The 26306-nt window shown below is 43.8% G+C and overlaps 1 protein-coding gene across 1 annotated transcript in view; it reads left to right on the forward strand.

The window, feature by feature from the left end:
• LOC104165673 (activating molecule in BECN1-regulated autophagy protein 1-like) overlaps positions 1–26306 on the forward strand; it is a gene marked incomplete at its 5' end in the record, with an annotated part of 52440 nt that overhangs the window by 16432 nt on the left and 9702 nt on the right. Inside the window, 3 exons of the mRNA XM_009705368.1 lie at positions 7862–8001; positions 24450–24542; positions 26145–26282. Of these exons, the coding sequence (XP_009703670.1) occupies positions 7862–8001; positions 24450–24542; positions 26145–26282 (371 nt within the window). The remainder of the gene's footprint in view (positions 1–7861; positions 8002–24449; positions 24543–26144; positions 26283–26306) is intronic.

Raw genomic sequence — 26306 nt, forward strand, 5'->3', positions numbered from 1 at the left:
TCCTTCCTTTCATCTGCTCCAACCACACGCATGCACAATTGAAAGGACAATTGTTTTGTTTAGCAATTTCTTGCTTACTCAGCCCTAGGTTTCAGATCAGAGCTTGGACCAGACCCCTAAAGGGCTTTTTGGAGGCATTAGCCTGGTTTTGCTGCCATTGGGAGACGGGTAGTAAATTAATGAGCCACTTCACTGCGGTTGTGTTATTTTCCTGAGTGAGAGCTTTGTTACCTGAGATGATCTGTTTGTTCATAAGACCTAGTTCTTGTTAATGTTTTGAAGTTTCCCACTAGTTATTTTAAAGCTCTTTCTCATGTAGTAGTTGCATGGCAGGCTTGTGAGATGAAGTACCAGCTGATAATGCCAAGAGCTAGCCTAAAGAAAAAAAGAGTTAGGTGTGCTGTAATGAGACTTCTCCTGATTTGAAAGATCAGCAATAAATTATGTGATCAAGTATGGTCAGGAAGAACTAACAATTTTTTACCTTTACAGAAAGTTTCTCAGTCCATTCAACAGAAACTTCTGACCTGTTTTAGGAATTGCATCAAGTATCCTCTATTAAGGTTTCAGTTGTTGCTGAAAATTAAGGGTGAGTTCTCATTTAATTCACTGTGGCTCAGAAAGCAAAGCTAGGATTTTCTGTGCTGACAGCAGGTACAGAAAAAGGCAGAAAGAGGTTTGTTGTATTGGTAAAGACTGAAGAAGAATTTCATGTATGATCCTGTGGCACCTGGGGAAGATAAATGGAGTTGAAAGAAATTTTACTTGTGTTGAGCATTGGATGATAAGGTCCATTTGAGGATAAGACTGACAAATCCAAAAAGATAAGTGCATTATTTTTTGCTTCTTCCGTTTTAACAGAGAAGATGTAATGGAAAGATGTGTATGTTGTTGGCAGGAATGAGCTGTGGAGGAGGGGTTGAGAGCAGCACAGACCAACCTGCCTAATAAGGGGAGGCCAGGAGCAAAAAAGCAAATTTTTTCCCCTGTCTGATCATGGGAAATGCATGCCTTTTTCTTTGCGTCTGCCTATAGATGCAGAAAGGAGACCCCTTCCAAACAAAGGGGAGAGTTGCCTTGTTTCAGAATACTGATATACATAGTCTTATGAATAAATGCATTGAGCTATCGGTCATTAATCCCAAGGAGTGTTTGTTTTGCTTTGCATTCAAGGCCCTATGCTTCAGACAAGCTAGACTTGAATTCTGCTGCAGAGGGCTCTGGGGTTTGTGGCAGTGTGAGGCATAAGCCTGACTTTCTGCAGCTTTTGTGAAATTCACTAATAGAAGGCAGAGTAAAGAATGTAATCTAAGCAAAAAAGGGATAGTGTTATTTATTAAGGAGATCAGGTTAGGATGTCTGTTTCTTATTATATGTCTGGACCTTAAAAAGTCACAGACTTGTTTAAATTAATTGGCAGCATTATAGAAGTCAGTGATGCAGGTGGCTTCCTGGCAGCTGAGTAAATGACATAGGGCTTTCAGTAAAGTGGTAGATGCTTTATAGCAACTTATCTGATACCCTGGTGTCAGAGGTAAACTAATTAACACGTTGACTTTTTAAAAAAAAGAAAAACAAGACAGGTAAGATCTTTCAGTGGCAACACACTATTGGAATGAGTAAGGCAAAAAAAGATAATGAATTGATGTGGGTGCTGTTCAGTCTCAGTAAGGTGCTTGCAATCAAAAAAGATGACGTGAAACTTCTGAAATTTCAAGCTCTTGTTCAAGGTCGGATTGTGGAGCAGAAGATGAAGGGCAAGTGGGGAGATGCAAAATGTGTGCAGCCCTAGTTGTACTGCTGCTGGTTTTGCTCTGCTTGTGCCTTCATCCTGTTGCTGCACCTCATCTGCTGCTCTGGCAAGTACAAGTGCAGTTTGTAGTTTTCTGCATATGTTTTTATGCTCTTTGAGTAGTTTCAAACTGTATGTGGGCTTTGCTTGAAGGTGTGCTTTCAGTGAACTTAATAGTGCTGTGGATTGGCTGTGCTTGTAGGGTTACATCGGTATTACATACTTCATGTAGCTTAACTTGCCTAAGTGTATTCGAAATGAGGTGCCTGTGCTGGCCAGAGGCTCTGGTATAGCTGCAGGTACATTGGCAAAGCTGTGCGTCCTCTACAATTACTTTCGTGGTATAACATGTATCCCTATGAAGAGCACTTTGTTTACCAGCATAAACTTTACATCCATACAGGCATGAGGTGCAAATGTTGGCTGCCAGTACAGCTATACCCATCCAGCAGAGATCAATGCTCCTTTCTGAAGCTCTTTTCTCTGCAACCCAGGTTAGAGTAGCTGTGAAACTGGATTTTACCAGTCCTCCCAGTAAGAGTACGTTAGATGTTTCTCTTCCTGTGTGTTTTCACAGTCAGTCAGCCTCTGGTGACAGCATCGATTCAGTTGAAAATTAATAATTACCTTTTTAGGCTGGTGCCTGATAAACCCACCTGATGTGCTCCAGCCTTTCCTCTCCCTTTACCTGTCAGGATGGAGCTTCACAGATTACAAGATTTCTCCATGTAAATGAGAGGACACCTGCACCCCCTCCCCTTGCAGTCTTTATCAAGGCTGATCTAACAGCCTAAGTTATTGCTTGGGCTAAGCAAAGGTAATGGCTTGAAATTTATTGGCATCTTGAAAGGCGATGCATCTAGTCGAGACCACAAATGTCTCTATTGAATTTAAAAAGATAAAAAGCAAGAGTTCCTGCTGAGTTTCCCTACCCGCTTGTGCCAACTCTCTTCTCCTCCAGCTTCAAAACATGTTTTTTCTTTCTTGAGTGCCAGAGAGGGAGAAGAAGGGTCCCACTCTGCCAAACAAGTCGTGTTCAGCACTCCCCTGCTTTTCATTGCTCTCTGTAGAGGTGGGAAGGCCTTGAGCAAAGAGACAGCTGCGCAGATGACGTGGTGCCTCTGCTTTGGCCAGGCACGGTGCAGCTCGGACCGGGCGAGCGGTGCAGAGCCGTGCCAACCAACAGCAATAGCACAGGCTTGGGGCAGCCCGCTGCTACTTTGATGACTGACAGGATCCTGGCCATTGCCCTGTCCAACTTTTTAATGTTGGCACACTCCAGAAATGCAGCGGAAAGGTGGAATTTGAAGAGCGTTATTAAATAGCAGCAGCTTCCCTGGGACAGAGCGGGAGGGGAAGAGGAAGGCAGTAGGTCGATAGTTAGGATTTTGCAGAGCAGAGGCTTTTAGCAAAAAGTTTTCTTATCCCTCCAGGGCAGGTACAAATTAACTGCCTAGCTCTGTGCTTATGTGTTGTGCCCTGGGCCCCCTTCTTCCCACTAAGTAGTAGAGCAGCTTGACGGCAATCATCGGGAAGGATTCCTTGAGGCTGTTGATTGTTGTGCAGCCTCTCCTGGCTCTCTGCCATAAGTAAATACCTAAATTTGATACCTAAGCGATGGCTGTGACAGGTGCTACAGTACCGATGTGCCGGCACTGACAAGTTGGAGGGGGAGCAGCAGCAGTGGACTTGAGGTGGCCTTTGCAGTCCACATGCAGCTTGTTTGCCAAGTACTTTGAGGGCCTGTTTTTTTCTTTTATTCATGCCTTACAGCCCTGCTTTCTCTGAACCGTCTTCTTCCCTGCTGAATTCAACATTGAAGAAGTGGCTGTGAAATTATGAAATGAGCTTTAGGGAGTTCAGTAGATGATGTACATGCCCACTCCTGTTCAGGGAGGATGGAGAAGGCACACCAAAGAGATAAGTAGTTGCTTCTAGTGCGGTCTTTGAAAAGAGAAGTGCAGGCATAAATTACTCAACCAAATCTTTCCCCGCACTTTATGGTTACAGGGATATAGAATGGAAGCAACCAGCTGTTTCTTTAGTGAGTATTGCTTTCTCTTTGTATGAGAGTCACCTTTTGTGCGGAAGCTTAGCTACCTAGACAGTTTTTATATTTCTAGAGGAAGACTTTTTATGTTGCTGACATCCCCTGAACTCAGAGGAGAGATGGAGTCCCTGAAATGACAGAAGACCTCTGGAATCTCCTGTGAAGTGTGGGGAGATCACCAGAGACAGGATTTTCTACAAACATAAGCACAGGTCAAGCAACTGTTCTGGGTAGTCCAGGCTGGCCCTAAAGGGAATGGGTAGGACCTTTCTTGCTTACTGAAATGACATTCATACGTTTCTGTTGATGCCAAGAAGAGAACAGCTTGCTATACTTACGTTGCCTGTTTGGGCTTAAGCTTCCATAGGCATGTTCTGAAGCTCCCACTCCTCAAACTTCCCAGTGTTTATAGTTAGAGAAACAAGCCATTCAAAACTCTATTTCAGAATAGCATCTGGAAGCAGATGCAACTGCCAACTTCATAAAACGCTGAATCGCCACATCTAATGGTGTGGCTGTGTATTATTGAATTAGTAGTGTAGTGATGCTAAGAGCAAGTTTGACATTTGTTATGGTGAAGAGCCTGGAAGCTTGCTGTGACTGCAGGCAGTGATTATGGGCTGATAAAGTGTGATGCAATACGATATCTCTCCTAAATGAAAATGCCACCCTATTAAAAATAAACTCTCTGGAGGCTGTGGTAGAGTGTGGTGGGCACCTTCAAGATCAGTGGACTTTTACAGCAGTGGTTCTAAATGGGTTCCTGAACACTTGGCCATCAACATGGCCTCCAACTGGTCTGTGGACCAACCCTAATGAAAGGGAACTAGTGAATTATCAACTTTATGCATTTATATTGCTAGTTTTAAAAGTGCTTGAGTGTTGGCAGCAATCTCTTGACCTAGTTGGAGAATTGTGTTAGTGTAGGATTCTTGTAATAACTTGAATATTATTCCTAGAAGTTTAGAACTACGAAGCATGGACAGTCCCGCTGGCAAAGAGGTGTGGTCACTCTGTGGTATGTTTTCAGGCTGGCTACTTTGGTTGAAATAATCTCAGTAACTTCTTAGATTTAGCAATGGAAACAGAAATACACACAAAAAATAAATCTGAAAGGAATTAGCTGTGATCTATGGAGAATAATGCTTTCTGGCAGACTTCTGACCTTTGAAGAGAGGGACCCGCCGATGTTGAAGGAACTTTAATTTTTTTTTTTTCCACTCTGTGAATAGAGTAGGGGGTCTTGCTAATGGATGCAGTTGCACCAGCCAGTCTGTATGACTGCATTAGATTGATTAGCTGGGTCCTGGTTACTGCTGCGAGTGGTGATTATGCCAGTACAGCTGCTTTCTCTTTTTATGTACTAATTACCACACGCACGGATGTCATCACCCTTAACACTGCATGGAGTTGTCCCATTAGCGTGGGAGTGGGAAGCAGCAGGGGAGGGGAGCTCTTCGGCGTGACAAGCTGTTTAGAAATGAATGGAGTGGAGTGATGAAGCAGCTATTCTTACGCAGAATTTTTAAGCCATCTTGTCTTTGAGATTCTGCCCTCAGCCAGCATTTTTGCGGGTTGTCAGAACCAGGCCCATGTCCTTGGCAGCACTTTCCTTGGGGTGCTGTTTACTGCAAAGCACAGGGATGCTCAGCTGTAGCTAGGAAGTCTCCCCCCTTGGCGTGGCTGGTTGTGGAGCCTGTGGGACAGCGGCTGTGCAAATTGACCGGCAAGCGGAGGAGAGCTTGTGGCTAGCCCAGGAAGGCAGCTACTCTAGCTGTGATACCTTGCAAAACCATTCTCAGGAGAAGAGAAACTGTTTGTTTTTGACTTGCTGAAGAAGGATATGATGGAAAACCCTTGCAGTTCTTAAGAGATTTGGAATGCTTATTCTATTAATTTATGCTCCCAGCTCTAGCAGACCCCTCCATTTCCCCTCCTTCCTCCTCCTCCTCAAAATCCAGTCTTCCCATCTCAGAGTGCACCATAATCTCCATGGTAACAGATGCTACCATCGTACATCTAATTTATTTTTTTTCCCCCTCTTCTTTTTCTCCGCTTCCCCCCCTCCGGCTACAGTAAGCAAGGCTTGCACAGCGAGCAGACATGACAGAGGTGGGCAAGAGCTAGATAAACCCCTAAGGGCCTGTTCCTTCCATCCAAACACCGAGCTTCTCTGAAGACACCAACTGCTGAGTGATAGCCAGGGTGAAGAGCAACCAGCTTCTATCATACAGAGAAATCCTTAGGGACGTTTTCTCCTCTAATGGGGCCTCCTCAGAGAAGAGGTTAAATGTGTTACTGATGGCGGGAAATAATGTAGCTATATTGTTTTGCTCTGACTTTGTTCGCATTGCGATGGTCAAGATGAAGGTTCTGGGTACTGGCTGTTGGAGGGCATACAGTTAAGTGGTCTCTGCCTCAGACTTCACAAGTCGAATTGTCAAATGGACAAGATGTGGGGTGGGCAGTAGAGCTACAGAGAAAAACAGCCCCAGTTTGATATGCTAGCTGATGAGTCCCACCCTAAAGAATTCTAATTATTACTTCAGGTCACCTCAGCACTGCAGTTGTGGTTGATCTCCATTCCCGTCTACCTTTATCCTGTTGTTCCAGCGCATCCTCATCCTTTCCCTGCTGCCTGCTCCAGCACCATCCCCTTTTCTGGGGAGTCTGGAAGAAAGGTTTTGTGATGGATGGATGGTTGCTTACTAGAAAATCTAACGAAAACATCTTTCACCTGGGACTTATCCCATTGAAAATCTAGATTTGAAGTCTGTGTTACCTGCAGTGATTACAGGTTTAAATCCTTGGTAAATTCCTGCAGAAATTCTGTTGATTTGGACTTGTAAATGCAGTCTTCAGTCCTGCTCTTCTGAAGCTGTGATGGAACATGTTTTGATGGGACACTGTACACTGAAGCAGCTTGTCCCTGTCTATTCCTGGTGGCCAAAACGACTCATTAACCCTCTTTCCATTTCCCATGCCTTTATTTTTGTGATCTACATGTGTCATATTTTCTGTGTAAGTGGAGTGTTGTCAGTATACCCAGTTCCGGTTGCTGGATGGCAGGGTCCAGGAAAGCGCGGTGCTGTACAAAAGACATTAGCTTCTTGGAGTAGAAGGAGAGTATCTGTGTAGGTATAATCTGTTCCTGCTTCGTCGTTCTTGCTTTTCAAGCTCATCCATTTCAGAAACCCAGCTGGTGCAGACCAGAAGGCAGAGCTTGCTGTTGGTCCTTCGTGTGCACAGGGTTTTTATTCACCTGCATTAATGCAGCATTTGGGAAGTGCTGGCTTGCAGCTGTGCTAAGTACCTGCAGTCTTAGCGGCTCTTCAGCTTCTTACCTTACTGCAGGTAAAATGGATGGTGTTGGAAGGGGACCTGAACTGAGGGATTTGTTACTTCTTGTGTTATTTTCATAATCTCTGGATTTTGACTTTTCCTTTGTGCACTGTTGGTGTGGGGGGTTGGTCAAACTCTGAAACATTTTCAGGAGGTTGTTTAAATGTTTAAAAAAAGGAAAGAATTGTATATTATTTTTTCATAAAGTTTGGTTTACTTGATAGAAACAATAAACTTTGATGCTGAAAGCCTGCGTACTTGCCAGTTTCCTATTCCACCCTAGTGAATATAAGATGAAAGGTGAAGGCCAGAAGAGTCCCACTTGTCCTGATTTGTAATGAGTGTACTGCTTGTCCCCATCCCTTTGTTTATAATTAGTTTAAATAGAAGGACTGTGCAGCCCACTGAGTGACATGCAGATTCTCCTGGTGACAGAATTGCTTCTGCTTTGCAGCTGCGTGCCAGTCGGTCTATTAAACACCGTGGGGCACATGTATGTGCGTTTCTAGCAGCTGCTTACTCTTGGTGCTGGATTAGTGGTTTCTTGCAACATCCTATAAAGCGACATGTCTCCTTGGCCAGCTGCGCGGCTGGAGGGAGATTTAATGCTTGTTTGAGCCTCCTTGGCTCTCCTGCCTTGTGTTGTCCTGTCAAGTAATCTCCTGTTATTGTTTCAGAGAGTTTTCAACGTACTGTACCCAATGCCTGCCGACCAGAGAAGACATGTCAGCATAAACTCAGCTCGCTGGCTGCCTGAGCCAGGCCTGGGATTGGCATATGGCACCAACAAAGGGGACCTGGTGATTTGCCGACCAGAGTAAGTGCTTGCGTTACATGGAGATATAACTGCTTTGGCCATTCTGTTCTTAAGGCAGTGGGCTTAAGATGGCTTTTCACTGCCTGGGGCACTGTGCTTGAGGGACCCAAAAAACCTGACTCCTAATACTCCTTTTGGACTGCCACAGTGTTTAGCCGAGTCTCTTACAATCAGTGTTTATTTTGCTGATTATAAACTTCTGAGGCTGTTTGAAGTGCATCTCATTAGCTCATTTTATTTCCTATGTCTTTCTAGGCTTTCTGGATCCTTTGTTTCATGTATGTCTAAGGCAGTGTCTTTAAGTCTCTCTGGATTTATGGACTTCTAAAGTTTCTAGCAAGAATAGAAAGTTTGAGCTGTTAGTGGTATGCATGCTTTCCTCAGCTTTCATGGACACCTTGGAGTCCACCAACCAGATTGAAAGCTGCTGACCTAGAGCTATCAAATACTTGTTACAGCATTCAAGCATGAGATTCTATGAACTGCAAAGATTTTTGTCACGATTATGAGCAAACCAGCGAATTGTTTTGGTCCTCACTTGAAAGCCCAATGGTGTGACATGTAGACTTTAGCTCTCTTTTATCTATACAGCGCCATGAAGGATGTAACTGTCCCTTTCTAAACTTGCAATTAAACACAAACTAATTTGGATATGATGTGACGCAAATGATGACTGTCTGAGCAGAGAAACATGTATTGCTTTCAGTGTTCTTGGAGTGTCTGTGCATCATACTTTGTTGAGACCCTTTTCTCCTTTGTGTTGTGCAAGTGCTTCTTTTGGAGCAGCATTTGTTTTATGCTGCAGGAACACTTCAGGGATTTCTCTGCCTCAGTTACTTCCTGGTGCTAAACTACCTTGGTATTCTTTCGGGTTATGCTTCACATGTTGAAGTTCCTTGTAACTTAAAAGCTGGCAGTTAGAAACTTGCAGCACTGCTGGTGATGTTACCACATGAGATCAGGCATGTGGTGCTTGAGGAGAGTCATATGGTCAGTGTAGAATCACTATCTTAAGTCAGAATAAATACATAGCATTGTAATATAGTGACTAGTTCAGTACAACCTTCTGGTGAGATCTGTGGTTGGAATTCAGATTAGACCAATTTCAGTAGTACAGAATGCCAGCGCTCTTCAAACAGCCTTCTTGTTCTCTTGAACATAATCTTTCATCAAGACCGTATTTGTACATGAAGTTCTACAAGATATTATCATGGAATAAGCTATAATCACTCTCTTCCAGGATAAGTGGCTTTCTTCAAGAATAGTTGCTGTACTTTCTAAGCAGAAGAATTATTCAGGAATAATGGCTCTCCTTGAACTCAAGAGTTTTTCTAAGTTATTTTCAGTATAGAGAAGTGATAAGATCTAGTCTACTGATTATGGCTCGTGAGATGAACTTGGATGAGAACCTAGGGAAATGAAATCTCCCTGAGGGTAGCTGCTTTGATGGAATGCTGCAGAGTCAAGCTTGGTCTGGCTGTCCTGGCTTCCCACACCCCGCGTTAGGTATCCATTCTGGTGCTTGAAGTAGCCGCAGGCTAAGTGCTATGTCTCTTCTTGGCACCTCACGAATTACAGACACAACAGGAACACTTTTGTGGTATGTTATGGAAGCACTGTCAGTCCTTCTGTAGCATCTCTCTGAAACCTTCTTAGCTCACCACGTTGCTAGGGCACTCTTCAATCTCCTTACTTCTATCCCAGCAACAATCGTGCACAATTCCAACAAAAATAAACTTTTTGTATATAAACGTGAAATAAACTGGCTGTAGAGGTGAGAGATTTATTGGTGGTTAGACGGAAATGCTTCAACAGGTTTTCTGCCAGTGGATTGGAGTGACTGATGCTTCTGGTGATTATTGCAGACCTCACATGGACTGGTGGGTTCTTTTTGGAGTGGGACACCTGGTATGTTCTGTTCTCAACTCCCCCATTTTATAGACCAACAACAACCAGAGTAACTTAAACTTCTGCATGAAGGTGTAGGTGCTAACTGAGCTGAATAATTTGCATTGAGGCTCTAACATGTGAACACACAAATGAGTGAGGCTCTGTCAGAGCAGAAGTGGCTTGTGGCTGTGATGTCTGCCCCCGATCTACTTGGAAGATCTCAGAGAAAGGAAGAATCCTGATACGTAGATGCCATCTTAGCAGTTCTTGGCTTAATAGACTTGGTTTGAGGTTGGCATATCTGTTGACTTTAACTTGAGAATTGATGGAGAAAGATGAAAAATATTTGTGTAATTTCTATACACAGTAATACAGAGGAAGAGAAATACTAAATAAAGGATTCAGCAATTGGTAGATTACTATATGGGGGATAGCCTAGCAAACAGCAGGGATCCAGAAAACACCGTACTGCTGAGAACACCCCCACTGTTCTAATTTGGCAAAGAAAACTGTGGTCAGTAGCAAACAACGGAGATGGTTATAATTCCCTCGGCCTTTATTACCATGTACAATGGATGCATTTGAAACCAAGTACTACAGGGATCACATAAACAGTTTGAAATAGCAGCTGTGCCTCAAATACAGGGTGTGAAAATCATGTGCTTAGGGAAAATGAGATGAGTAGACTGGAAGTACAAGCTGACCAAAAAAAAAAAGGCATAACTTGAAGCTCCATGAGCTCATAATGAGAGGCTATGCAAGTAGTCCTTCCAGAGTTCTAAAGAAACAGTAATTAAAATCAAACGTTTTTGGCTATGTTGCTAAGTTGGTGTAGCGTTGATGGCAGTCTTTCTTGCAGATGGAAATGAGGAAGGTCACGTTATGTTGGCAGTCCATAATGTGAACCCGGTACACAGGTTTGTGGGGTATATTTTGAAGGAAAGGAAGGTTAAACCCATGGAAAGTGGGATCGAATGTGTTGTTGTTTGACTAAGGTGGAGTATAGCAGGTTGGATAGCTGTCCTTGAGAATTTTGCGTATTTATTTTTAATTAAAGGGTCAACTAAGAACTTGCTCCAGGTCTAATACCTCTGCGTTTTAGTAAGGCAGTTCCCATGTCAGAGCTACAGTAAATCTAGTTAATTTGCAAAGAATTAGGATTATGGCAAGATCTGGTAAAGAGCAGGTGAAGACCTGGCTAAAGGAAAGAACACAACATGATTGAGAGCTGGACTCTGTCACAAAAGAGGTCGTTGATGGGCTTCCTTACGAACCTGTTCTGAGGCTGGTTATTAATACTATTTACACTAATGCCTTGTAAGGATGTGCTGAATAAATTTGCAGAGGATGTGACATTAGCCTTGTCATTGCAGAGAAAGATCAGAATATTGCACAAGAATTGGATTGCCTTGAAAGTAACTGGAGCTATAGAAATGAGAACTTAATAGTACAAAGTGCACTTAGTGACTAATAACACTGAGCTCAGTAGTTAAAATGACAGAGGAGGAGAAGGGCCCGAGGTTTTAGCTGATCGTAGGTGATTAAGCCATCAATACATGAAGCTGTAAAAACAACAAATTTAATTCTAGGATGAGACACAAGATGCTTAACAGCAGAGATAGCAGAATGTTGGTACCACTGCAGAAGGAACTAGATACATAAGCTGGAACAGTTTAAAATTCTCATATCCATATTCAGAACTGCCTTTGAACCAGTACAGTAGTTAAGAGCAGCTGCTAGCGGGGTCAGTGAAGCATTTTTATCCAAGAAAACCTGCAGCTTGGGGTCTTTAGCAGGACTAAAAAGGAGGGCTGAGGGGGTTATATAGCCTTCCGTAAATCTCCAGGAAAAGAGAACTATTTAAAAGTGTATACTTTTTATTAGAGACCAAAGAGGCATAAATGTGACTGAGTAGGTTGTGGCTGCGAACTAGAGAAAGGTGGCTAACCAACTGATTTCTGCAATAGCCTGTATGTTGGTGGGGTGGATGGAAAAGGCTTAGCTGTTTGGAGATGCAACTCGGCTGGCTTGCAGAGATAAGTGTATGACTTGTATGCTTGTGATTAGGGGTGGGACTGGACTGCTGAGCTGTGAAGCAGTTTTCAGTATTTTAAATCCAAGGTCCATGTCTAAACAGGTGTTGGCAAGTTGGCTCTCGGAGCTGTTGTGCTGTAAGGGAGGTGAGGTGGTGACAGCAGTGTTCATCCACACTTGGAAATGCACCTAATGGGCCTGAAAGAAGCCTGTAAGAGGTGGGAATTCATGAGCCGTTACAGTAGCTATGAGGATAGAATAAGCGTTTTTATTAGCCAAATATATAACCCCTATCAGGGTTGCATTCTGGTGAGCAAAGGAAAGAAAAGACATTGTGTACCCGCTTCCTTAGATTTCAGGGTGACACCCAGCTCACTAAATTGTGCTATTGAAAAGCATCAATTTGTTTGCTCTGCTTTTCATGTGATTAAACTGGAAGAAACTTTTAATGTAACGTCAGGAAAGTTCCTCCTTTCCCAAACACTCAAAGGCCAACCAGCTTAACGTTATTTACTAATATGTTAGTTTGAACATGCAGTATTAGACAGAGACCTGTATTAAAAACCCAGAGATCCCAGTTGTCAGTGAATAAATACTATTCCAAGTAAGGATAACAAATAGCAAAGGTGGTGGAGCTGGTGTTCAGCAGTGCTTGCCTGTCCTTCATATGTTCTTTTCTTTTGCTTGTTTAGCTGGTTTCACTTGTTTGCAAACAAACAAACTATCCATCTTAGAGCAGGTCTCTATGACCTGTTTGTCTGCTTTTCCTGCTGCATTACTGTCCTTTTGAGGAAGGGTCTGTGCAAAAGAACCCAGGGGACTGGTTCCTGTCCCACAGGAACCCAGCTTTTGGAAACAAATTCCTCTGCAAGTGACCAACAGGACAACAAGCAATTTACTTTTCACAAGTCTGATCTTTCGTTTTTGTTTGAAAAAATCGTCAACTACCATGTAAGAGAAGGAGTCACAGGGAGAAGGCTCATGGAAGTGACCCTTGGGGACAGAGCATGAAGTGCAGGAAACTGATTCAAAGAAAGGCATCTGCAAGTCCTGAAGATGCATCGAGTAATGAATGGAATTGAATAGATCATAGGCAGTGTAAGTGCTTCAGGGGATGCCTCATGCTTGTCTTGTTGATTTTTAACCGATGGCAGTGATGATAGGCTGGAGCCAAGGGTACTCAGGTCTGTGATTCAGAGGTGAGTCCTGCTGATAAGAGAGTTTTGGCTTTCAGATGTGGATGGGGTACAGGTTGCACTCTGCATGAGACTGTGACAGCCTGTTCCTTTTTTGAGGGTCCTGTAGTTCACTCTTTTCATGGTTCAGCATATTGATGGTTGCCAACTGATAGACTTGCATACATGTTAGGTAATGAGTCTGCTGTCTGCTTGCACATGGCTTCACGTTACCATGTGGTAGTCCATGCTGCTTGGATGCTAGGTGAGTTTGTGTTCAGTCCAGAAGTGTGGTATTGAAAGGCTCTGAGGCTGCCATGTTTTAAAGGGTGGGCACCATTGAGCTTAAATCAAGACATTCAATTCATGGCATTAATGTTCATGGTGAGAGCCATCCCACATAAAACCAGGAATCCCTGTAGGCACACCACTTGAGGTAGTGTACTTCGCTTAGCAAATGAAGTGAACCACCATGTGTTGTGGCCTGGAGGTCTGTTGCAGGAGGTGGTACAGAGCAGTGTGAATTCACTCCACTTCTCTGCTATCCTCTTGCACACTGACTTTTCTGTGTGGCTGCTACTGCTTTTTTAGCCCCTCCCAGGCTGCTTCTCCCCCACCAGATGCTGCCTGACATCCTTGGTGTAACTGTGACCAGTGCTAAAGCCCACTCAAGTTTTGTACATCTTTCTTGGCTCTGCGTAGTTCAAGGTTTGATTCAGTTTCTGAATCTTTGGGTTTTGCAGCACGGAATGAAATCCACAGTGTCTTGTACAGTAGAAACAGCCCTACTGAATTAAAGAGGAATTTGTTTTTTAGTGCTTGTAACCTTTCCTATCCTGTCACATCCTAACGAGAGCTTTCCCATTCAGAAAGACCCTCTTGGGGCTTCTCAAACATTAATTGTCTTGTAGAACACGAGCAGGGGAGACCGAAAATGAGGAGGAGCAGACTGCATGCTGCTTATTGCCCTTTGCTGGCTCCTCTTGTGGAAGACTGCTGTGGCAGAAAGGCAGGGGGTGCAAATATGAGTTGTTTGTCGCTTCATCTTGAGTGCCCCCCTCCATGCTCAGGAGCAGGTTCTGGAAGGGCTCGGTGCTCACTGGGAAATACTAATCCAAAAACCTCAGTGTTCTGAGAAAACTGTTTCAAAAGCACCTTGTCTAGGGCTAGCTATGTAATGCTGGCATCCACAAGAGAGGAAGGATTTCTTCAGCAGACAGAGCCTCTGGTGATGGGATTAAAATACCCCCTGAAGATGCATCTGGTTCAGAGTCAGCATCCCTTGGAATTCTCTCGTTGGGAAGTAGGTGTGGAGAGTCTCAAACGGAATCAGTGCTATGCAGTGTGCATATTTTAATTTTTTATGGTGAGATCTGCCTCTAACGTGACATTATTCTGGGAAAATTCTCTTCACGATAAATTCCTAAGCTTTGCAGAGGATCATTGCAGTTCTCTGTCCACACCAATCCAGATTTTTTTCCTCTGAGGATGACGTATCCACTCATCTAGTAATGAGGACAACATGTCTACGTCTAGTTATCAGCGTTGGTGTTACCGTCTCTCGATGGTAATCTATCCAGCCGCCCGGCGCATCGTGTCTTTCTGCTGGCTGGCTCCATTCCTCAGGCTCTTCAGCCTCTAGCAATGATGCCCTCCAGCAGCATGAACCCTGGTACATTGTTTGCATTTTAAGAATAGCTTCTGGAGGATGGAGTAAACAAAGAGACAGAAGGAGGAGCTGTCTTCCTTCATGTGTAACCGAGGGATGTTAGCAACCCTGCACAGGGAATGTTCTCACAACTGTTAACTGGGGCAGCTGGAGATACTGGTTATGTCTGAGTCCTCCCTGCAAATGGCCCTTTGAAAGGCAGCATCTGTACAGTCACCTTTGAGCGTGGCCGAGTAAACGAATGCATGTCCTGGACTTTTGCTGCCTGTTAACCACACAAGATACATTGAATTTTCTATATGAGGGTAAAGGATGATTTTGATTGATGAAAGGATTGAAAAAGTGGGAAGATGGCCAATTTTGCACTAAAGATGCATCCTGAACGCTTGTATTTGGATTTTGTTATTCATGCATTTCAGAGAAAACTGAAATGAATTATTTCCAAATTGTGCAGGGAAGCCTAGGTATCCTGAGTGCCAAGAAGCACAGTCATTGCAGATGCAGGAGAAGTAGAGTGGTAATGTGGAGGCTTGAAACAGTATTTCCATTCTGATATTGTTTTTTATTTCATTTATATTTCCGTTTCTCTATGTGAATTTGATATCCAGGATGAATGATGGCATTAGGTGGAAGATGCCCTCATAAAATTCCACTTAATATGTTTATGAATCCTAGAGATAAATTTTGAGAGCTACTTTTAAGTCTTCAGTTACTACCAAGTGCATTTCCCTCACCCAGTTCTTCAAGATACGCTGAATCACTGACTAGTTAGTGACATGTATTTTCCACCGTGAGAAAGGGAACTTGGTACAGGGCTCTGTGTTAAAGGAATTTAACCTGCCGCTTACCAGTTTGGGTACTATGTCACTGGGCTTCTGCAGGTCCTTACTGGTTCTCAGGTTGGGTATCAATCGTTCTAAAAGCATGACCACATACTCTTAAGACCAGTTACTAAATGCTTCACTTATATCTATTCAGATCACACCTGCCGCCTTTTCTTCCTTTACTTTTTTCTAATTCTATCTACAATAGCAATTAAATTTCATGCAAGCAATTATTTGACTTACTGCCTACTCTTTCATTGTTTTCATATTTCTTCTTTTTTCTCTTTGTTATATTACTGTCTTTAAGCATAAAAGTTATGCTTAGGAGAGAGTAATTGTCAATTTAAGTATGGCTTTCTTTTTGAAGAATGCTGCTAAGTTGGCTTTTTTGACCTTTTGTCACTTTCTCAGTTTTTTGTAACGTATTAAAAATCAGGTGTGAATGGCTAAAAAAAGTTAACTTTTTTTATTTTCTTAATGAGTGCAACTAGCTGCCATGTCTAGCTTCTTTTCTTACGCGCTAATTGCATAAGTACCCTTGGGTGTTTTTTAAGTGGAGACTTCAGAGAGAAAATTCAGTATCTCGTCCACTTTGGGTCGTCATTGATTTTTGTCCGTAGCCTCACTGATGAACAGACGTTTTTTCATTCTAGTACCGTTTTCCTTGTGTTTATTTTTAGAATGTCTCTTCCCTCTTCTGCGGCACCAGTCCATCCTGCTTTCTTATAACCTTTCTTTTCTCCGCAGGTCTGTACTAGAACTTCCCTGTTTGGTTGTTTACTCCCTTTGCTTTCCAATAAGATCATCTTTAATTTTCCGGTCTTTGATCCGGTTTATTTGTAGAGTTTTATTCATTGTCCCTTATGCCTGTGTTTTCCAGCAGAACTGTAATGAATTCAGCTAGCGAGTAAAACAGGCAACTTTTTCTTCATTTTCTTTCCTTTTTTTAAATCCTCAAGCTATCTGGTTTCGTAAATGGTCTCAACTCAATGTCTACAAACTGTGAGCAGTTGGAATAATAATTGTGGATTTGGGGGTTTTGACGATTCCCATCCCCCCCTCCTTTTTTTTTTTGGAGCAGGTTTCCCCTGTGTGCTAAACAGAAAACTTTTTAGTTGGCTAATTTCAAAGCTGCTGAAGATTAAAAATATAAAACTTGGCTTGCCCTGTGGATCTCATTGAGATTAGACCAAGCCAAGATCTTGGTTCTGGAGTTTGGCAGCTTTGTGTGTGCACATCGCAATGTCTATTAAAAATTAAAAGCATTTGCTATGCTTGCTGATTTTAAATGTTTATTTTGAAGTTGCTTTCTCCCCTTCTAAATGCATTTTCCTGGTTTAGTTTGTTGGCCTAAGATCTACAAAACAAGCCTACTTCGCCTTTGAATCAATGTAAATGTTTGTTTCTGCTGAAAGGCTGGTGAAAGTTCAAAGATGACTAAAGAGTGGCTTTGGCTCTCGAGACTTGTAGCAGTTTAAGATGTTTAAGACCTTAGAAGGTTTAAGCAATTTGCGCTCCCCCAAAGACTCCTAACATCCTAAATTGTCTAAGCCACTGGAAGAGCTGTTAGATCATAAACAGCTTAAGATATTCTGGGGGTTCAAAGCTTACTTGGAGTATAATCTGCCTGTAATCACTTGAAGCAATTAACAAGCCTTTAGGTTTTTAGAGGACTTTAAGCAAGTTATCCATCTTTAGAGCTTGGTTTAAGGTGATACCAAGCTGAATTGTTCTTATTTAAGGAACTTAAAGCTCTGCATTCTGGAATCTATTGTTTACCTTCCAGAGGATCCCTACGTGCTACTTGGTGTGGTTGGCGGTGGATAAGTGAAGGATACTGTGGAAAACTGGCAAGATTTTGAGTCAGAAGAAAATCAGTGAAAATTCAGGAAATTCTTATTTGGTCTATTTCTGCCTTGTTTATTCCAGGCTATTTGGCCTGGGTGGTATGTTCTTATTCACATAAAGATGCTTTTTTTTTTTTTTTTTCCAGTAGTGCTAAAACTACTGTGTAGTGCAGTGTATGATACACAAAAATCTTGCTGGTGTTGTAGGAGCAAATCTTAACTCTGGGTCTTCCTTGCATGAGTGTTATGTCCATCTGCTTACAGTAGTGCGTTAATTCAAATATTTTGCATTTGATGGTGATCTCAGTATGCGCCCTCCAAATTGGGATATATCTCTTCTAAATGTCAAAGTAGGTGATGTCTAGTTACAACATCAGTAGTGCGGGAGTGATGTTTGGGACTGAGAAGGTTCCCCTTGTTCTCTCAGGCATGAGTTATGACTTCCTCTGTCACGCTGAGAGTGGTGAAAAAAAGCTCTGGGAAAAGCTGCTTTAAAAAACTGTTGTGGCATTTCAGTAGGAGAATTGATATTGGCACGAAGGCTGTCTGTGACAGACTTTTCTTGTCCTTATTCTCAACATAGGTTTTGCTGTTTAGCTTTGCGTCCCTTAAGGGCAGTGCTCTCAATCTCAGTATTGGTACTTGGGTCCCAAGATAAGCAAACATCCAGACTTTCATACAAAACTCTCTCCTTCTGCTCTGTCATTGTCTTGGTGCTTAATTTCCATTTATAACTCCTATTGAATATCTTAGAAGATTGATTCTGAATTTAAGACTTTCTCCCTTGAAATGTAAGTCTTAGGCTTTCTGTTGATGTGTCCTTCGTTTCAACTCATTTTAGAAGGCTGCTCATCTGCTACATGCAAACTGTAGGTAGGTTACAAATGCTGACTCCTGGAAGTCACTTGGGTTTTAGCTGTAGCAACCCCGTGGCTCAGAAGAAACCATTCTGGTTTGGTTCTTCCTACTGTGTTAATCTCTTCTCTCTCTCTCTCTCTTTTTGAAGTATCTAACTTAGCTGACTGATGACTCTCTTCCTGACATATCACATTTTTGCCCAGGGCAGGTGACTGTTAGAGGTGTGCCTTCTAGCTAAACCTTAGCCGCTGGCCACAAGAGCATGGATTGTATCCAGCTTTAGTTGCCCAACAGTGCGCAGAACAAACTCATGCATATTCATGCCATTGAGCCAGAAAAGTGTTATTAGCCATTGGTGCCTCCAAATTTATAAGGCTAACCTCATTTAAATGGTGTGAGTTTGAATAGAGTCTCTTCAAAAATCCCAGTATTTAACCTAGCTGGCAGGACTGCACAGTCAAATAAACACGGCCAGTCATCTTGCATAGCATTCTGGGTTGAGTTGACATCCTCCCTGAAGCAGGCACATGGCCACCAGTTACACCAAGCTGCTTGCTGTCCTGCTTTTGCGGCACCTTTGGCAGTTCAGGTAGGTGTCAGGATGTGTTTCTGCCTGGTTGCTGGTTTCCAGGTGGGCGAAGCTTGCAGGATTCTGGAAAATTAGCAGGCTGTATCAGTATAGGGAGTAAAAATGCACCTGCTGCTAGTTGCGGAGAACGGGTGGTCTTTCCATTGTTCCTCTGAATGTGATAGATAGGGTAATTTCATACGTCACTTAAACATCTGTCTGGTTGTTAATCGTAAATGGCAGATCTTGTGTTCTGTACTTACCTTGTATTTGCTTGACTTACCTTGTTAGGAATTCCTGTACTCGTCTCATGCTCTTCCCCTGGCTAGTCATACACAGGCTGTACTCCAAGGGTGTGCTCTGAAATAGGCCAGTGCCGATGAAACTGCCACCTCTTCCTTGGTCAGAGGGAATTGCTGCCCAGCAGAGCTACTCCAGGAATCCCATTTACTGGTTCCATACAGTTTGCATTGCAGCCAATTTTCACTTGCATTCGTCTCTGCACGTGGTTCATCGACTGCACAGAAGGCTAAATATTTATGAAGCGGGGCGTTAGAAATGATTGTTTTCCTATCCAAGCAGCTGCTGGGAGTGCCAGACTTTGCCTTGTCCTGACAATACCATTGCCTAGCTAATCATGGGAGCCAGGGATGGGCTTGCTGTGCTGATCGTCGCACGCCGGCAGAAGAGATAATGAGCTGCTGACAAGGATGCATCTGGAATCCGGCTGAGCGTTGCATTGTGTGAGATACCGTGTGCTGCTTCTTCCTTCCCAAACCTGGACAATGGATTGCTGTTCCTCAGGACAGTGTCACCTTGCTCTCTGTAGCTCACCCTGTATTTCCTTGATACAGTTTGAAAGCTTTAAGAATGACAAGTTTACACAGAGGGAAGAAAGCACATCTTGGGGAATTCAAATCCTTTGTAAACTAACCTCATTTTGTGTGCTTGCTATTAGTGATCTTGAATGGACAGTATACTTGAGAAATCAGCTTCAGAGAGTAATTTCTTTTGTGGAGAAGGTGAACCTTGGCAGCATGAAAATCAGATATTCACCTGGCTGCATGCTGCGTGGCATCACTTTGCAGCTAGTCTCCATGTTGGGCTTGCCACAATCTTCATTCTAGTAATGGGGTTGTGCTGATATTTTTAGATGGGATTGCAGGCAGCAATGTCTTAATCAAAATTTAATTCAGTGCTGTAGCAGACAAGTGTGCTACTGTGGGGTCTTGCCATGTGGCAGGATTTGACGACGGAGAGCACTGCATTTGCCCATTGCTGCTACCTTCTTCAGTATTGGGGATGGTTTAAGCGAAAAGACAGTAAGTGCTAATTATGCCTTCCTGGACATGCATACCCAACCTGCAAACCATAGGGGTTTTTTGTCTTGCTGTACTGCTCCTGAGCTGTATTGTTATGGTGGAGTTGGGGAACTTTTGTCCTAATCCCTCCTCCTCTTCAACTCCCAGTTTTGGATATGCCAGCTGGGGGAGTTACCCAGATATCTGAGTCGGTTTGTACTGACCTGTGCTTTCGTGGTTTACTTTTCAAATACTGGTTAAGCCAATGTAGTAAATCGTATTTCAGCTTTCTTGTCACGTATGAATAATTCTGTCATTAATTCCTAGTGCTTGGTCCTAGATTCTTCAGGGGAACATACCTGAGCTGTGTAGATAATACTTCCATGCAGAGGGAGAGGCGGTGCTGCCTAAGTTGTTGGCTCTTGGTACTTAACAGGTTCCACTCTGAACCCTTATTCGACTTTCAGCAAAGCATGCAAGTCTGTGCCCTTCATCCTCTCCAAGCTCGTTAATAATGTGAGCTGGACACAGGCGTGAAGGAAAAGTCCATCTCGGAACAGAGCCCTGCTGGGAAAGCCAGGCTGTGAGCAGCTCTGCATTTAACAAAGCTAATGGAAATTTCCAGGGAGGGCTTAGAGAGCTTAGTGACAGCCATAAAAAGGAAGAAAATAAGAACTTGACTAAGTGGACTTCACTGTCCATGACTGACGCAGTGTGGAGAATTGCAATTTTTCACCCTGAAGCCTTGGGCAACAAATGTCCTCCTTACCGCATCCACATCCAAGTGTCAACATGCTCCATGCTACACAGAGCTTCTACCTTATGCCTTGGAAAATGTAAAGTGCTTCCAGCATTTCCATGTCTAGAGTTTGATGGAGCAAAAGTTAAACGCTTACATTACCTGAAAAATATTCGTTTCTCCAGTGTAAGCTCTGCTTCTGTGAAATGAATAGTCAGGCCTTGATTTGCAAATCTCCTGGGAAACGTACTGTGAAAGGCTTGCTAATTTACAAAATTCAAGCAGTATTTTGCAATGGGAGTTAAAAAACCTTTAGGCTTTCTGAAACAGGAGATTACACTGTTTTAAATAGGTGTGGTTAAACCAGTGCAAATCTTTAAGCTTAATTGAAAATCTGATTTAAACCAAGGTAATTTTGTGCTTGTCACACGCATCTTGTTGTGTACTTAAGTTGGTTTAAGGTGCGATTATGTGATCAAGTTTCTAATGCAGTCATGGTCTTAAAACTGGCACTTAACAGCATTTCTTTGATGAAATCTTTGCTTATTAAGAATGGAAGTGATGGACATCTTATAAAAAATAGTGCCCAACCGGTTAAGTTCAGATATTTGCTTTCCTCACTGTACCTTGATGCAGTCTGAAACATCTCTTCTGTAGCCTCAATCAATCATCCAAATGCCGGAAGACCTAATGGGGAGCAAGATGGATGTTGGTCTTAGGGCTGTAGAGAGCCAGATGTGGGCTCCGGGTCTTGAGCGATGCAGTTGTAGGCCAAAGAGAACGAAGATCGTGCTGAGGGCTTTATCACTTGAAGTCTTTTGCAAGAGGTGGAGTTAGGAGAGGGTGAGTTGGTTGACTGACCAAGGGAAGAGTCTGCTGAAAGGTAGCAGTGAGGATGCTCGCTGCTGTGGTAGGGAGTGCCAGCTCTTTATTCTGAACCACTTTTTTGGCCCTGCAGGGAGACACACTCGTTGCAGACTAAAAAGCCAGGTTAAAGTGGTGCTGAGGATGTTGAACTCCCATCATGGCCAAGTGTAGTGACCTTGACTTAAGCCTGTTCATCAGTGTTCCCAGAGTCAGCAATGGGAAGAGTGGTACCAGCTGCTGCAGGTCCTCCTTCTGGGAAAGGAAAGCAAAGTCCTCGATTCTCTGGCAGTAAATGAGTAGCTAATAGGACCCTGGCAGGGAAACTCAGTTGATAAATGGCAGCGTTTAAAACCAATGTGCAAAGTCATGTATTAAATGGAATGGCTATTGATTTCCCTGTCCAGGGAAAGGTGCAAATTGACAGCATGGAGTTAGAACGGACTTTCCGGTCCAGCAACCACTGTACGGTAGTGAGCCTCTGCAGAATAGGTGGGAGCAGGGACAGGAGTTTGTAACCTGGTGTACTGCATGTCAGCTTGGTACCATGATACTTTTGTAGAAGTGAGATGAATCAGACTCAAAGAAGTGTGTGTGTGTGTGTGTGCAGGAGCTGAGCTTTCTGTGTAGTACAGGAACACGGTGTTTCCAGGAGGGAAGAGAGGAAACACAGTATTGCCAACTCACATTTTGGCCTAGGGAAAGCTTTGCAGTCTTCTGGTTTCTTCTCTTGGGAGCTGGCAAGCTGGCAAAGACAAGTAGCACACAGAGCACCTTGGCGAGGAATACCAGTTGTGTAGGTGGCTGTGGGGACCATGCCTGCACTTTGGAAAGCATGAAGAAGTGTGGAAGGAGGGGGAGAAGAGCATGGGTCAGTTTAGCTCTGTTGTGTAATAGCTGCAGATACCAAGCAAGCTAGACTTTTTATGGAAATTTTGACTACCAGGTCAGAAAGTCTCACTTGCCTAGGGAGTGTGCTGCTTTGCAGACAGCAAAGTGTGGCAGCTAAACCTCAGTATATCAGGCAGGGGATGGAGCAGCCAGAGGGACTGGCGTGGTTTTAGTGACAGGTTACCATCTGTCAGTAAACTCTGAAGCCTTTGTAAATCAGCATCTCCCTGGCAGCTGCTTTCATGGGGTATAATGTAACACAGGGCTAGCTCAGCACAAAAAAAAAAAGTGATGACTGATTACTTCCTGTAGACTCCTTGTGTGGTTTTGTTGACCTAATTTTCTCCAGCTTTCGCCCTTGGTCCCGCCCTGGGGTGCTGTCACCCCGGCAGCCTAGCCCCAGGCTTCCAGCACACACAGCTCTCCCATTGCAGCATGTCTGACCTGCAGCATCCTCTAAGCTGGGGCTCCTGCCAGTTCTGCTGAGGCATCTCATTACAGGGACAACAGCTTTTATATGTACATAAAACACCATGTTTGTGCCCAAGCTGTAACCAGCTACCAACTACTTGCTCTGCATCCTTCCTTCAGATTGTGGGACTAGTTCATGCTCTGAGACTGCTGCGATGTGATGCAAGTCCAGCTCTTCAGATGCAATTCCCTTGTGTCTGCAGAGGACTTTTTGGGTTTGGGGTGGGTTTTTTGTTTGTTTTATTTTTGGTTTGGTGTTTGGTTTTGTTTTTTTTTTTAACTCACCTTATGGTGACACACTGTTAACTCTCCACCTAGCGCCATCAGGTGTCTGCAGTCCAGCAGCCATGTGGTAGTACACAGCACCAGTCTGAAACGCCAAGGCCAGCTCACAGGGAGCTAATATGTCAGCATGGCGTGGCAAAACACTATACAGAAAGTCTGTTCCGTGGTAGTGCAGCCCATAGTGCTTCTGGAGCTGAGACACAGCAGTAGGTGGGAGATCTCCATACTGCCTTGGACCGCACAGTGTGTCCCTGGCCTCTGACATTTCTGTATGGCACAGAGTAAGCTGGATTTGCTCTTATCCTCTTCCAGTCTAAGAGCTGGAGAGCCTTAGAAATAGTGGGAGACGCACTTACAGAATTATGGTTATGGTGGGTTAGTTTCTGTGATTGCCCGTAGTCTTCAGCAATGATGCATTGTTAGCCTTGCCTGTTCCTGTGGAGTGATTAGTGAGCCCTGGCTTCGTGTGACTTTTTGGGAAATGCACTGTGAATGAATGCGAGAGCGTTGGCTGTTCTGTTAAACTTAGTAGCATTAGCTGTAAAATTCAAGTTTTGAACTTTTTGGACACACATGTAGTTGATCCAGTACAAAATCTTTTGTGGAAACTTATTAAAATATCTTCTACATCTGCCCTTGCTCTGCAGTGACTGTCAGTGAGAGACTGACAGCAGAGAGATTTATCCTTTCCATTCCAATTCTTTGTTTAGTCGCTTGGAGTTAGGGTAACCTGATTTTATGCACACGGTTGTATGTCTTCATTTCCTGAAAATCTCTCTGCTCCTCTTGTTGTTCCTCAGTGCTAATATTGAATTGAAATGACTGGAATATTCCAGAGCAATCTGAGTAATACAGCGCTCCATGTTTGCAAGGCTGTTTATGGTGAAGAGCCCATTTAATGAAAATGTGAACTGAGCTAGGTCTGCAGTTTCTGTAGGGTAGGAATCAACACTGCGTTGTGGGGACGTAATGTGTGCTGGCTGGAATAGTGTCCTGTCATGCTAATATTTTTTCCTTCTTTGGTGTTTCAAGGGCCTTAAACTCTGGAGTTGAGTACCACTGGGACCAGCTGAATGAGAACGTCTTCGCTGTGCATTCCAGCAGCAGGAGCACTGAGCGGCCTGGGTGAGTCTCCTGGGTGTGGGTTAGAGAGACCTGACCCTTCCTGACAGCACCACCACTTCTTTGTTCCCTTAGCACTGGCAGCTTTAAATATGCAATTTTCCCCCTCTTTGACATTGCCTAGTTGAGTCACCTGCCCTGCTTCCAGCAAGTGACATTCAGTGCCCAAAAGTGCTGCCGGTGATAGTGAAGGACACGTGTCATCCGTGGCGTCGGTATCATCCGTGAGCAAGCTGCAGGAGGAACATGTGGGGCTTAGTGCATCAAAAACACCACGCAAAGTAAATGACCTTTGGAGGATAACTGAAGAATGAGGGGTTTCACAGAGATGAGCGCAAATCCATTGGGTGGTCCTGGTGACTGCTTTTCATCCCTTTATAGTTTTTGGTCATGGGACAGTTGTTTCTCAGCAATAAACTCTAAAAATAAAACTAAGTCCCTTGACGGCACTATTTGCTGCTTCATCCAGTCTGTCCAGTGATGCACACATTAGTTATTCTAAACATGAGGGTGATGCTGCAGTCCCTTGGTTCTTTCCCCAGTGATGAGTACTTCTCCATAAGCCAGCTGTTCTCAGCAAGAGGGTGACAGTCTTGTTTCTGAATTGTGAGCTCCAGAAGCCTGATCCCAAGGAAGTTATGAGCTGGTGTACAGGGTAATGTCTATGCTGTCCTACAGCCTTGGTCTGACTGAGAGTGAAAAGTAAGCAGCGGAGATTCTTTACTCTGCCACGTGAGTGGTTATTGCCGCTACTCACGTTTTTTGACAACACATACCAGTCTTGCATGATGGGCTTGAAGGGAGAAATACTGCTTAAGAATGAACTAGCTCGAAGAGAGCAAGAAAAGTGTGGCAGGTTTCAAAACCTTATGAAAAAAGGTGGTGAATGAGGCAGTTTTTCCTAGAATCTCTTTACCATTCCCAGCATTTACAGCCACAGGTCAGTTTTTGGAAGGAGCAATCCAAGCATTGTCAAGATTCAGCTCTTGTAGCCTTGTACACTTCAACTGTTCGATTCTGAGAAGCTAATGAGCCTTGAGGTGGTTCCTGTTGTTTGCGTTTGAGAACAGAGAATTTCTCTTGTCCAACTGGAACGGGCAGAAATGCCTGCTGGAGTGCATTCATGTGTGATGCTGACAAACGAGGAGGTCCGGAGGAGGGAAGGGATACAGGCTGTGTCCTTGGGAGTTAAAACCACCCTGCCAGTGTGCAGAGGGAGGTTGTGTGTGTGTTTGTGATCCTGCGCTACACGTTGTGTTGCCTACTCAACTCAGTGACGCTGAGACGGAGTTGTTCTGCAGGCTTAGTGATGCTGCAGGGATATCTATCTGTGCCTCTCAGACATGCTGCTTCTGTGGAAGGGTGAGTGGACTATAAGATTCTGTTGGCTTAAAACTCAAGAGACAAGCCCGCTGAGGCTGGAGAGGGTTGTCTGTATGTGTGTAAATAAGTGTGGGTCACGATTCCTTCCAGCCCCAACTGCATAGTGGGTAGCAGGTGCCTGGTTGGAGCGGAGGCAAGAAGAGGCTCAGGTGGATGCTTCAGTCTTGCTGGGGCATGTTGCCTCCAATGCTCCTGGTCTTACTTGTTTTTCTCTCTTTTCAGAACCAGCAGAGCCACATGGAGGACAGACAGGGACATGGGCCTGATGAATGCCATAGGCCTGCAACCCCGAAACCCCCCCACCTCTGTGACTTCGCAGGGTACCCAGACCTTGGCACCTCAGCTGCAGAATCCCGAGACTCAGAAAGAGAGGGAGGGACAGAC

The sequence above is a fragment of the Cariama cristata genome, unplaced genomic scaffold (genome assembly GCF_000690535.1).
Source record: "Cariama cristata isolate BGI_N322 unplaced genomic scaffold, ASM69053v1 scaffold7120, whole genome shotgun sequence".
NCBI classification, from domain to species: domain Eukaryota; kingdom Metazoa; phylum Chordata; class Aves; order Cariamiformes; family Cariamidae; genus Cariama; species Cariama cristata.